General features: G+C 37.1%; 1 protein-coding gene across 6 annotated transcripts in view; it reads right to left on the bottom strand.

Annotated features, from left to right (window-relative positions):
- Positions 1 to 13683, bottom strand: part of PDE4D (phosphodiesterase 4D) — a 679763-nt gene that overhangs the window by 471691 nt on the left and 194389 nt on the right. The window contains exon 1 of one of the 6 annotated variants that reach the window (XM_072958629.1): positions 2934 to 2959. The exons of the other annotated variants lie outside the window; for them this stretch is intronic. Coding sequence (XP_072814730.1) covers positions 2934 to 2944 — 11 coding nt within the window. The 5' untranslated portion in view covers positions 2945 to 2959. Of the gene's footprint in view, positions 1 to 2933; positions 2960 to 13683 lie in introns of those variants that run through there. 6 annotated transcript variants of the gene reach the window in all.

The raw sequence follows: 13683 nt of genomic DNA, 5'->3' as shown, positions 1-13683 counted from the left end.
TGTATTTTTTTGGTGGGAGTGGGTAACTAGGTTTGTTTATTTATTTTTTCAGTGGATGTACTGGGGACTGAACCCAGGACCTCCTGCGTGCTAAGCATGTGCTCTACCACTGAGCTCTACCCTCCCCTATCCCTGCATTTCTCATCATTCTTTTCAGAAACTTTTCACCTGTCTGTGTTCCTTTTAAACTGTGATTTTCTTAGAGGTGGGCACTGCATCTTATACACCTTTTCACCCTCAATGCCTTGAATCGTGCCTGCCACCTGGTGAACATTCAGAAATGTCAGGAGTAAATGTTAGCCAGGCAGCCAGTAGCAACAACACTGGGTTTCAAAGCAGAAATGCCTAATTTCAACATCTACCAAGCAAAAAATGTTGACATTTATTCAATGTTTGGCAGCAGAATGGGTGTTGAGATTAGTTTACCCAGTTTCATTCTAGACAGCTAACGACCAAGAAGTTCTCAAGAAAGTCTTTTTCACAGATTCAAGTATCCATGTTAGCTGTTTTCCCCAAACCATAGATAAAAGCAAACTAAAGATTCAGATAAAAGTCAGCTTCAATGGAAGGAACAGTTTTTATTAAGCACAGGAATGAGCATTTACTTTGTTCAACCATAGGTTGCCTTTTCACATGGATCACAAGAAAAATATTCCAGCATCAATTTTGCATTGAAAATCTATACTGAGTAAAACCCTAAGTGCTCTCTGCATGAAAAATTCTAGTTTTCCCTTCCTGTACAAATTCATAACGTAAATAGAATCATGATGGCATTTCCTTTCACAGCATCAGTCATTTTAAAATGCAGACCTTTGAAGAACAAGGATTTTGACCAACTAAGTAAAATAGCTTTAAATCCTGTGAAAAGACACTGCAGGCCCCACACCCGAGACTGAATTTTAGGAGTAGCTATGATGATGGAGTCTAGTATCAGCTTATTCCAAACCCTCACTCCCCCAGCTCCCACCTCACTTGCAGCAACTAATGTTAATAATAAAAACACATTTAAGTTAAAAAGATGAACAATAGGCAGAAAACAGTTGTTTGGCTTACAATGTAATCAAATTTAGCTACGACAGAATCACCTTAGCTTCTCACATGAGGCACAGTAGGTACCCTGCCCAGGGCCCAGAATACTTTAAGGAGCCCATGAAAATGTTTTAATTTCTTTTAAAATCAGAAACAAAATGAATATAATCCAGCTTAGATTATTTCTCTTTATATCAAGGCAGTTTGTAAAGTCTAATTTTTAGTATTTTTTTTTAATGGAAAAAGAGGTCCACAAAGCCCAAAGGGCATAGGGTCCACAAAAGTCATGGTACAGTCCCGAGCTAGGCTATTTTTAATTTTTATAAATTTGCTACAGCATTATTACCTGTTGGGATGTTAGGGACACATGAATGTTGTATGCCTTTTATTTCTTTCCTCCCACCACAAAAACCAATCCCTCAAAAACCATTGAAAATTCTTATCAGTTAGATTCACTATGGACAGGACATCAGTGGGCTTCAATCGCAAATCCCATTCAAAAGGGCAGTGAAAGAAAAGGATTTCTGAAGAAAGCCTTCCTTCTCCCATCTCACCTCTTTTCCCTGGAAAGCAACAACTTTGAAATCATCAAAGATTCAGAGGAACGAACAAAGGTGACCTCCTAGAACATTGTGCCTTAAGAAAAACATGAATTTAGAAATGCTTACCCACAATTAACACTGAATTAGCTGATCCAACCGAGTAATTTCCTGAATTGAGGGGGATACTATACTTTGGTATATAGTCATATTAAATCACTGAGTTAGTACTGATGTCAAAGCTAATAACAGAAATGTCTTTCTCACATGCTATGGCATTACTAACAACATTAGTTCACACGGCCATTGTGTTTTTACAGCAACCAGGTCATGTCTTTTTTGAATTTTTTTTTTTTAATGGAGGTACTGGGGACTGAACCTAGGACTTCGTGCATGCTAAACATGTGCTCTACCACTGTGCTATACCCTCCTCCAACCAGGTCATGTCTTGATTCCCCAGCCACTCTGCCTGTGAGCTACTTCTCTACTCATCCATTAATGGGATGTTGATTTATATATATTGTCTCATTACTCCTCTAGCTCTAACTAGTCTGCAGAACAAACTATGGGTGCAGTGATGAGGACAGGAAGTTAAATACCTTCACCTTTTGAGTCTTGGTTAAATATTTCTTGGCATGGAAAGAAGCAAGAAGTAATGGTTGAGATGAAGTTTTAGCATTATCTGTGAATTGCATTTATCCATGACCCTCTATAAATTTTTTTATAGGAAAGCGAAGGACTAGTATATCAACAATCGAAATTCCAGTATTTGGAACAAAAAAATTTAGGGTTTCTAGTATATTCTTTCTTTTTTCTTTTTTTTCTTTATTTTTATTGAAGTATAGTTGATGTACAATATTATATGAGTTACAGGTGTACAATATAGTGATTCAGAAATTCTGAAGATTATACTCCATTTATGGTTATTATAGGATATTGGCTATAATCTCCATATTGTACAATATATCCTTGTAGCTTATTTTATACCTGATAGTTTATACCTCTTAATCCCCTACCCCCATATTATATCCCTCCCCTCCTCCCTCTCCCCACTGGCAATCACTAGTTTGTTCTCAACATCTGTAAGTCTGCTTTTTTGTTGTTATAGCCACTAGGTTTGTTGTATTTCTTAGATTCCACTTATCATACAGTATTTGTCTTTGTCTGATCTAGTATATTCTAAGTAGTCTCTTTTAAAAACAAACACAGAAAAGAATTAGAATGTAACATGTTTCCTACATAAAATATGATTAACAAGGCAAAATAAGATAAGAATTATTAAAGAAGAAAATAAGTAATAACAACCTTAATTAAACATTTGCATATTGCACAGCCAAAATTTAACTTTTTTCTTCACATTTTTACCTCCTTCTCATTAAGGTAGGAATGATATCTCACTATCATGCAGGTAGACCAGTAGAGAGGATCTCCCACTGAAAGTAAAGCAAAAGTTTATTTTTTTCCCTTTCAAAATATAATTTACATAATCAGGCTGTTAAAAATATGGTCACTGGATATTATCAAATTAGAACACTGAAAGATTTAGAATTGTATTCTGCCTCACTGTAATCAGAAATTCTCTAAATATGACTTACTTTTCTGGTTATAGTGCATCTCTGCATACTTGTCACACATCTTTCCTTTCTCATTTTGATAAAAGAAACCAAATTTCCTGTTGGAGAACCACCTCCAGAGAATGGAACTGACACCCATGACTGGAGGCACAGAGGCTGGTCAGTCACATAACTGATGCAAGGCTAGCCCTTAACCCAAATTTCCCCATTTAAAGTCAGCACTGAGTCTCCACTGGAACCATAGGGAAATACATGCTCACATGCCACTGGAATTACTATAGGCAGAGCCGTGCCTGGTGCTGCCTTAGCTTTCTTTGCCACCACAACAGGAAAGCCTGGGAAAGCCAGCAATGAACAGGGAGAGAGAGACTGGGGAAGACAGAGGCTAATGTCCTCATCACATTGTAAGAGCACAGGGAACAAGCCTTGAATTGATGAAAACCAGCTGCACTCCTTGGATCTCCCAGATTCAGGATCCCATAAGCTACCTTTCTGTTTGTTTAAATATTTAAATGTAGTTTCTATTAGCAGACTCACAGATACAGAGAACTAGTGGTTACCAGTGGCAAGAGGGAAGGGGGAGGGGCAACAGAGGGGTAGGAGGAAATAAAGGGTATTATGGGGACTGTATGAAATTGTGTGTGAAACTTGAAAATTGTAAAGCACCACAGAATTTAAAAAGTACACTTTTTTTCCCCAGGCAATTTCACTATTAGTCAGAAAAAAGAAAAATCATTTTTAAAAATAAATAAATAAATTTAGTTTCTATTACTGCAACGAATGAGGGAGAATACTCCGACTGCTATACCGGTTCACCACCTGGCTCTCTTCAACATTAAGGAATGTTCTACTGACACGATGCTGGTGCTTTCCTGCTTCCTTATGCCTCTCTTCACTGCCTTTGTAACATTGACACTAAGAGAGTCCAGTTGTTTCTTGTTGCACCATTGGAGCAAATTCATTTATTCTTCATTCATTCGTTCATTCATTCAACAAATGCTTCCCACACACCTATTCTGTGCCAGGCAGCCACTGAAGATTCATAACTGAACAAAACAGACAACTGGTCCACTTTCATAATATTGATCATCTGTGGGAAGGAGTCAACAATTAATAAATAAAGAGATAAACCATGTAAATATGTTGGATAGCTACATGTGCGATAGAGAAAATTAATGCAGGAAAGAGAATACAGAACTTCTAGGTTGACACTGGGTTTTGTTCGGCTATGTTTTGTTGTTTTTAAAATTGATGGTCAGGGGAAGTATTATTACGAAGGTAATATTTGAGCAAAGACCAAAGACGCTTAATTTCTTACCGAGGAAGGTATGGATCCTGGATCAGGGTACAGTCAGGCTCACTGGTAGGGTGTATGGCAAATTCTCCTTCTAGGAGTCTACCTATTTACACAGGGGAGAAACTCCCATTGATGCCCCACTGGAACCTTTTGTTGCTAGCTCTCCAAGGGAACTGGCATATTTGTTTTGTTTCACTGAGCAAACAGATGTATGAGTTAGGGATGGCTGTAGGTTCCATGAATCACTATTATTTTCAGTGTGCACTCTCGGGCGTAAAGGCTGTGATGTGAATTGCTGACTAATTTTATAAAGCACCTGGGGCTCCTCAGGGCAAAGGCACTATGTCAACACCAACATTAAACAAATAGCAATAATTGGCCAAATCCTCTGGGGGTGCAAGTCAAATAAAATATGTTCCCTCTTGGACGTTCATGACGTCTGCTAGGTTTACCACTTGGCAACCTGGATTAAGCAAGAATGAGGCGAAGCATTTTTAGCAAGCCACCTCTGCTACTATTGTATACGGCCGCCAAACAAACCCTGTGAAATGTTGAGTGTTTAACGGCAAATTAAAACTGAGCATGTTTTTTATTTCACTAGCACAATAAGGTTCTGAATAACCACTTGAAATATTAGTCCTTATCATTTTCCAGGCAATTTCACTATTAGTCAGAAATAAGAGTAGAGCACTAGTCATTAGATTAAAAAAGAAGAATCATTTTCCACCAATTTTTAGAGCACACACAAATCTCTATTTAGCAAAAGAAATTTTGTTTTTTAAAGAATTGACTCTCTCATAGTTTCTCAATGTGAATTTTGATTAAATAAATTGTCCCAAAACAAGAATGGTTGGTAAGTTTCCAAATGGTAGATGAAACACTAAAATGGATATTACAATATTAACAGGATTTCTTTGTGTTTCTAAGAATTCTGTAGGGAAATATAAAAGTTCAATGCAACTCTCTACCTACTCCACTCTATATTACGCCACAAAGGCAGTCATCAGAGAAAGCACAGTATATATGGACACAATTTATAACCAAGCATCTGGATCTGAATTTTAACTAAAGCAAGAGATACCTCAAGATAAACCTGGTTTTACTCTATTAACTCCAAAGTTCAATGGGGGAAAAAAAACCTATTTTCTGAAGATTATTAACTATCATTGGTTCTTAGAATTATGAGACACTTCTGCTGAAAGACTTTAGGATGAATCTAGTATGATTTCTTTATTCCACAGATGAAGAAACTAAGTGTCAGAGAGGTCACCTCACTAGAAATATAAAAAACCAACTGAGCCATAGCTATTGTTGGTATTCGGGGATATCCTTTCAGATGCTTCTCTATGAATTACAATATACATTTTAACTATATATGTAAAAGTCTTGTATTTAAAAGCAATCTCTCACTTTATATATTGTTTACATACTTTTCAATTCAATATACCATGAACACCTATCATGTTGGATATTATCCTTGTACATCAGTATTCCATCACATGCACATATCTTGATATAGTAAACTAATTCTTATTGCTGGATATTTGGCTCATTTTCAATTTTCAACTATAATAACAATGGTGTAGGTAAATCTTTTCATATATGCTTAATTATTTTTAGGTAAGTTCTTAGATGAGAAATTGCTGGTTCACAGAGCTCTTTTTTTTTTTTTAGGTGTTTGGTAATTATTATTGAATGGCCTTCCAGAAAGGCTGTTTCAATTTTCACTTCTACGGCTAGTGAATAAAAATGTCCCAACTTGAATCAATATTTGGTATTATCTGACTTTGTTTTTTAATGTTTAATACTTTGACTAGAGAAAATATTTCCCCACTGTTGTTTAATTTGCATTTCTTTACGTTTGGGCTTCTATTCATGTTACTGGCAAATTGTGTGTGTGTGTGTGTGTGTGTGTGTGTGTGTTTATGAATTGTATGTTGATTTTTCTGTAAGTCATCTTTTTTTATCATTGATTTCCAAGGATTTTTTAATACATTAAAGTTATTGCCCTTTAGGAGTGTTAGAAATAGATTCCCTGGTTTGTCACATGACTTTCTATTATTTATGGTGTATTATGTTATGCAGACATATTTGATTTTTCTAATGTACACATATTTATCAGACATTTTCTTCTTGTTTTCTGGCTCTGGTAATATGCCTAGAAATACCTCCCCATTTTGAAATTAAATAAGTATTCACCTATATTTTTATACAAATTTTATACTTTTTTAGTTGTTACATTCATAAAATTATATATTATACATTAATAAAATAGTATTATTTTATTTTCATTAAAACCTTACCTAATACATATTTTTATATAAGGAATAATGAAGGAATCTTAGTTTATATTATTTTCCCAATTATTTTCCCTATTTTCCCTATTGCCTCTACATTATTTATTGACTATCTCTTTCCTTTTCTCATTGAATAAAATACTAATTTTACACACATATGTATATTTATATGCATGGGTATTCACACACACACACACACACACACACACATGAGTTTTATTTGGAATGTAAAGTCTTTTCAAATGATCTCTAATTGTTCACTTAAACCACTGTTCTGATTCTTCTAGTTTTTATAACATGTTCTAACTTCTGAAATGATGAATTCTCCATCTCTCTACCCTTCACCTATGGTCCTTCAAGTTTTTTATTTCTTTTTTTTTTGGCTTTCTCATATATTTATTCCTTTAGATGAACTTTTGAAACATTTCATCAAAATAAAAAAATCATATCTCAGTGGTATTGTGTATAACTGAATAAACTGTGTAGATTTAACTGGCCAGAAATGGCAGTTTTAGTGTCTTAAATAGGTCTTCCCATGTGCAGTGAAGAAGAGTGAAGAGCAGAAATGGTCTGCATACATTCAAATCCTAACCAGCTCTTTCCACCTTTATGATCTTGAGCAGGTGGCTTTAATTTCTCTGAATTTTAGTTATAAAATTTGTAAAATGAAGGTAGTAACACTAACTACTTCATAAGATTGTATAAAATCAATAGATGATTTAACATGCAATTTGTAAGTTGCTTAAATGTATAATTCATGTGTGATATTATTATGATGTCTCTAAGTTTTCTTTCAGCTACAATTTATTGTTTTCCTTACAAAAAAATTCTGATTTCTTATTATTTTCATTTAGAGGTATAGGAGATTTCTGTGACTGAAATCTTCTGTTAGTTAAGAGGTATTTTATTGTTTTCCATTATAATTTATAACAGATATACTTTTCTGTAGAGAAGCAAATGATTTTCTTATATGTATTTTTGTCTTTGGCCACCTTACTGAATCTCTGCATTATTTCTAATAATCTTGCAACTAATTTTTTGGCTCTTCCATGTAAATACCCAAACAGTTGCAAAGACACTTTCCATTTTATACTTTACATTTCAAGTAACTGTGCTAACTAGAATCTTCCATATGATGTAACATAAAAATATTTTAATATTACATGACAGCACTTATCATTAAACTGATTTTAACAGAAATGACTCATACCTAAAAATGTTTTAGGCTGTTGAGATAGACACTATATTCTGCTGCTATTTCACTGGTGTGTTTTCTTTTTTAAAACAATGAATGGGTATTCAATGCTAGTCAAATTCTGACATCTGTCATTACAAATCCCTTCTCTCTCTTTTAACCTATTAATACGATGGAGCCTGTGAGCAGACTCCCATACAAAGAACCATGCGTTCATGTACTCAATCAGCTCTGTTTCAGATGTCTGTGAACCTGTTAACAAAATGCAGGATTCAGTTTCCTAATATTTGTTTGTTTGTTTGTGGGGGGTAATTAGGTTTATTTATTTATTTATTTTTAATGGAGGTCCTGGGTTCAACCCCCAGTACCTCATGCAAGCTAAGCATGCACTATACCACTGAGCTATAACCTCCACTCCCCACCCCTCTCCTGCCCCAGCTCAATTTCCTAAATACCGTACTTGGGATTTTATCTCTTCATTTGATGTTAAGATTGGTTAGAGATTTCCTATTGCAGGTAGGTCTAGTTCAAACAATAAATGTAAACTCGACTTTCTTTTCACTAACTTTAGAAACATTTAAATAACAGACTAATTTTTTGTTCTTCAAAGTTTGTAAACACTTTCAAAGAAATTCTCTGATGTCTTCTGCAGAGCTGTTTCTTGGAAAAGCAACTTTTCTAATTTTTTTTTCCCAACAGACATTGCTTTATCAAGGTTACACTTAAATTTGTGTCAATTTTGGAAATAACTGTGCATATATATATATATATATACATACACATTTGTGTATACATACACAAATATATTTTTTATAGAAAGGTATCATTTAATCAAGATTTTTTGTAAATATTATTCTATTATATATAATTAATGCAATTCTTTCTCTATCTCTCTCTATATATAAAAGAGTTACATATATATGTAACTATTTTACCAACTGTTAGGTATAACTGTGTCTCATTTTCTCTTGCCACAGAAAACTGGGAAAGACATTTTAGGAGGTGAGAAATAAAGCATCCTCTCTCAAGTTTTCGCCATCTCCCAGGAGAAACACCATCATCTCATAGATGGGCCTCCATGCCAACAGTATACACCTCTGTGATCATTTTCCCTAATCACCAGGGAGTAATTTTCTACTTCCAGCTTTAAAACAGTGAACAGGGATCCACCCCCCTGCCCCACCACCAAATCTCGCCACTAGGATCCACCCCCCTGCCCCACCACCAAATCTCGCCACTAAGTGATTTAACAGGTGTTTCACAAAATTCAAAATCAGTAGTAAGATTTCTAACAGAAATGCTCCTCAGCTGTTTGCCTCCACCCCAACTGCCTGCCTGGCTCTGGATCTAGGGAGTTCTTCAGGACCAATTTTGGAAAGAACATGTACTTTTTTCATATTATATAACATGTTGAACAAAAAATTTAAATGGATGCTTACTGTGAGTTTTCAAATAGAAACTGAAAATATATTTATGCCCCCCCTGAGAAAGATTAACAGAGCATAATAAACTCTCCTTAATATTTCAGGAACCAGTGTAGTAACGATTGTTTGAAAAAAAATAAAAGGCAAGGCAAGCATTACAAAGCGAAACCTGGAGGAAACAAAGCTTCTAAAATAATGAAACCTTTGCTCCAACAGACCCTCATGGAGCATGTGTTATTCACCGAGTTGATAACAAATGAAGCAAAGTATGGAACAAAGCAATAGCTGCAGTTTTTCTGAGCACTTGCCACATAGCTGGCCTAATGGAAGGTGTTACACACACGGGCTACAACACTCACGGCAACCGACAGCAGTAAGGAGCAGAGTCCGGGAGAGCTGGCATAGCTCCCACCTGCTAAGTGCCAGGCTTCAGGGGCAACAAGGCCTTTGTAGGAACCATCTCATTACATTTCCACCACCATCTTACAGAACAAGTATTATTGTCCCCAATTTGGAGATGAGGACACTGAGTCTCAGATCCCAAGGTCACAGAGTTAGCCAGTGGACACTAATAAAGCCAAAGTCCATGCTCTTTTCCTTGCACCACTGTTTCAAGTCTGACTCCATCTGTTTCTGAGGTGGCTAACATAATGGCCAACTTATAACTTACAGCATGCTAAGCGCTGTTCTAAGTGATTTACTTGCATCATCTTCTTGAAACTCCTCTACAACCTTATAAAATAGGGACCACGGTTACCCCAACCTTGACTTATCAGAGGAGGAGACTTAAGACAGAGCAGTTGCCCCACCCAAGGCCACCCAGCTAGTAAGTGGCGGAGCCAGAATATGCACCCAGACTTTAATTCGAGCTCCAAGCTTCTCACCACAATATTTTCAGCAATGTCCACTACGAAAAAAGACTGAACTTGAGAATTAATATTTGTAAAATCTAAAGGAGTACGAGTACATCAGCAGTCCGAAGAGGCGGCTATGATTTCTAATTCTATGGTGGGCAGTTTTCCTTAGACGTCAATTCTTCTGAATCTCCACGGAGGAAGGAACACAAAGGAGCAGGACTGAAACTGTGTCAGAAAGGTTAACCATGAAACAACGTAGACACCTAAGTCAGAGGCTGTCTCACTTTTCCCAAAGAGGTCAGTCATGCCTGACTACAAAAGACTTTAGGATCCTGTTTCTACGTGCAACACAGTCATTCAGAATGCTGCTGTAAAAATCAGAAAAACAAAGGGTACGTAACCATCCGAATAAATATGTTTTCATTCTAAACTGCCGAGGGGGTAAGGGTGTAAGATGAAACACACCGGGCAAAGGTACACGCACTTGCGGAAGAGCAGAGAGAAAAGAGCTAAAGGAAAACACCGGTCTCCTGACGACAAGTGTAACTCCCTTCATGAGGTCATCCTGCTCGCCACCCCTCATCCCCAGCTAGTTGAAAACCTGTAAAATTACTGATGCCCCGTGGACCCTCTTCCCATCCAAGCCTTTGGGGACTGAACCAAAAGGAGTCCCGCCACTGGTACCCCTGACGTTTTCAGATTCTAAGGTGGGTATGCAAGTGACCCCGGTCTTTTCTGCCATGTTTATCCCAATTGTAATTAGGGTATTCCAAGGCAAATGAGAATATCCCATCATCCTTGCTCCTCGTGCAAACGGATGAAACACCCTGACCTAGTTCCAAGCCACTGCTGGGTGAGTAAGAGCTTCGTTAGATGTGACAGTCTGTGCTCCGTGGGACCCTGGTCACCTCAGGTTATTTGCTGGAAGAAGTGGAAGGGTCCTACTTCAGGTGAATATACAGCTCAGGTTTCCTCAGTTTTTCTAAACTTACTCGAATGTTGTATGTGCTTTCTGGCTGCTCTCCAGAGTTTATGGACCCTGTCCTCGGTGATATTTTTTAATAAACTTTCACAGAATACAATACAAATGTTATTCTTCACTTTTCAGACTCTGCTGAGTTCTCTTCAGGGGCAGGCAGTGAGTGTCACATTACAAGGGCAGAGGCTTGCACACCTGAGATAGAGGACTTCTCATGCACCTGGCAGAACTGTGATGGAATTTCTAACCCATGTCATAATGTTCTGATTTTGACACTTTATACAAATTCTCTTGCATTCTTTATTTCTCCCACACTAGCTGTCCACTGGGTTAAGAGCCTCTCTTATAACCAGCACAAAAACCCTATGAGGGAGATGCTTTTGGTTTCCAAATACAAAAGCAGAGAGCTCTGGGGTGGAAAGAGATGAAGTGACTTGCCCATGGGAATGAATTCTCCTTTGGGAATGAATTCATACCTTGGGAATGAATTCTCCTTTGCTGTGAAGCAGTGGTAGACACAGGCTGTTATAGCACTCACTGTTCTTTATCCAAATGGTTTGCCCCAAGAAAATATATTTTAGGGTATAGTACAAGGAAATCTTTGCCTTCCCTGAGAAACGGATGTTGTGTTCTTTGCATCTAATGTTTCTCCTGCTTGGCTGCTAAGTCTGGCCACTGTGTACTTGTGAGACAGACTTCTGAACTCCTTCAGAGAAAACACAATGACCCTGACTATTGTATCCACTTTCTCTTCATCCAATTTTCCCTTTTTGAAGTCCTGAATTTAAAAAACCAAAACTTTATTTGACTTTGTACTCTTTGTAGGATACTGCAAGTCTTTTTTATAAATAGGTAGGGGGAAAAACAAAGGAAGGTAGAAGAAAGGAAGAAAAGAAGGAAGGAAGGCAGGCAGGTGGGCAGTCAAGGAGGCAAACATATAATGACTGTTACTTCTATTTTTAAATGATGAGATGTGTTGTTTTAAATAAAACTTTAAAGAAATGTTACACAGAATCATTATCTTTAGAAATCTTCTACATAAAGACTTGTCAAATAAGAAAATGCATAAGAATAGAAAGCTGAAATCCGTAATTTTTTTCAGGCAGAGAAGTCTTTGATCTAATGTTCCTTGTTCCCTACATCTCAATGTTCTCCAAGAAGAAACATAAACCAAGAGATTTTTTGCTAAATCTAGACTTACAAAATGGACTACTATAAAGCAAAATTTTGTATAGCTGTGATTTACAATTTTATCCGTAAGATCCTCTGTACCATTCTAAGCAAGGCCGTAATAACTACTGAAAACACCACATGCTCTGATTTCGCATCCATTTCTTATTTCTGTTATCCTTCCTCACTCCCTACTCTGATATCTACTCACTGCAATGACATCACACCATGAGTATCATTTCCTGGTCCTGTTGGCACCTTGGGATTGAGACTCTTTACATGCCAGCCTGGCCATCGTGGAAAACTGGCCACAGAGTCACTGAGCAGAGCTGAAGACTGAGGCCAGCCTTTCTCACTTTGTCAGATGTTTAAAGGACAATGATGGTTTGCAGAATATATTTTAGAAGTAATTTTGTCAGTAAGTTTATGTCCACTAATGTATGCCCTATGAGTCGATATAAGCATTTTACACTAACCCTCACAGTTGGTGTACCCTTCTTTTAGTTGCTGACATCCTGAGAGAGCACGGCATTTTATTTAACCGAAGAATGAGCTAAAATAGCAAAGTGGACATAAAGACAACAAACACTGAAGCTACAAGATGCTAAGTGCAGATGGCATTGCTATATTGCTATATTGCAAATGACATCAGCTACAGGGAGGAAAGTGTAAACTAACAAGGCAAAGAATGAGAAATTATGGAGGGAAAGAGCCGGAGAAGTACTTTACTTCAAATGACAGGATGAGCCGTCACTAACACTCTGCCTCTTTATAAAATGGCAGACATTTAATATGGAATACTGTTGGTGGCTCTAGAGGGAAGATATCTGGTTGTACAGGAAACATAAACTTCAGGACTACTGCTCAACAATGACTGCAGACTTACAGAGAGAGAGATTCACCAATTTTCTTCCTACAAACCTGAATAGGGCATCTATTATATATGAAGTGCTATTCTAGGCTCTGGGGCTATAACAGGAAACAAAGCAGAACAAACTTCTCTTACACAGTTCACATTCTAGTTGGAGGAATATGGACATTACAATAAAGAGGACATTTGAGAAATAAAACCAAGAGGATTATGAGGTATATCAGAATGTGATAAGTAAGACAGAGACAAATATAGCAAGGGTGGGAGTTAGTTCTAGTTAGAAGACGACTAGTTCTCAAGCTGTTGTCTAGAAAACGCTACACTGATGTGACTTTTGAGTGAAGACTTGAAGGGAGAAAGCCATGGAAATATCTGGTGGAATGCAAACCACTGCCTCATTTGGATATCAGTGTGCTGGGGTGGGAGAAGGAGTTTCTATTGCTGTAAGGCT

Source organism: Vicugna pacos, chromosome 3 (assembly GCF_048564905.1).
Source record: "Vicugna pacos chromosome 3, VicPac4, whole genome shotgun sequence".
Lineage (NCBI taxonomy): Eukaryota > Metazoa > Chordata > Mammalia > Artiodactyla > Camelidae > Vicugna > Vicugna pacos.
This window is presented reverse-complemented; position numbering and strand designations above follow the sequence as displayed.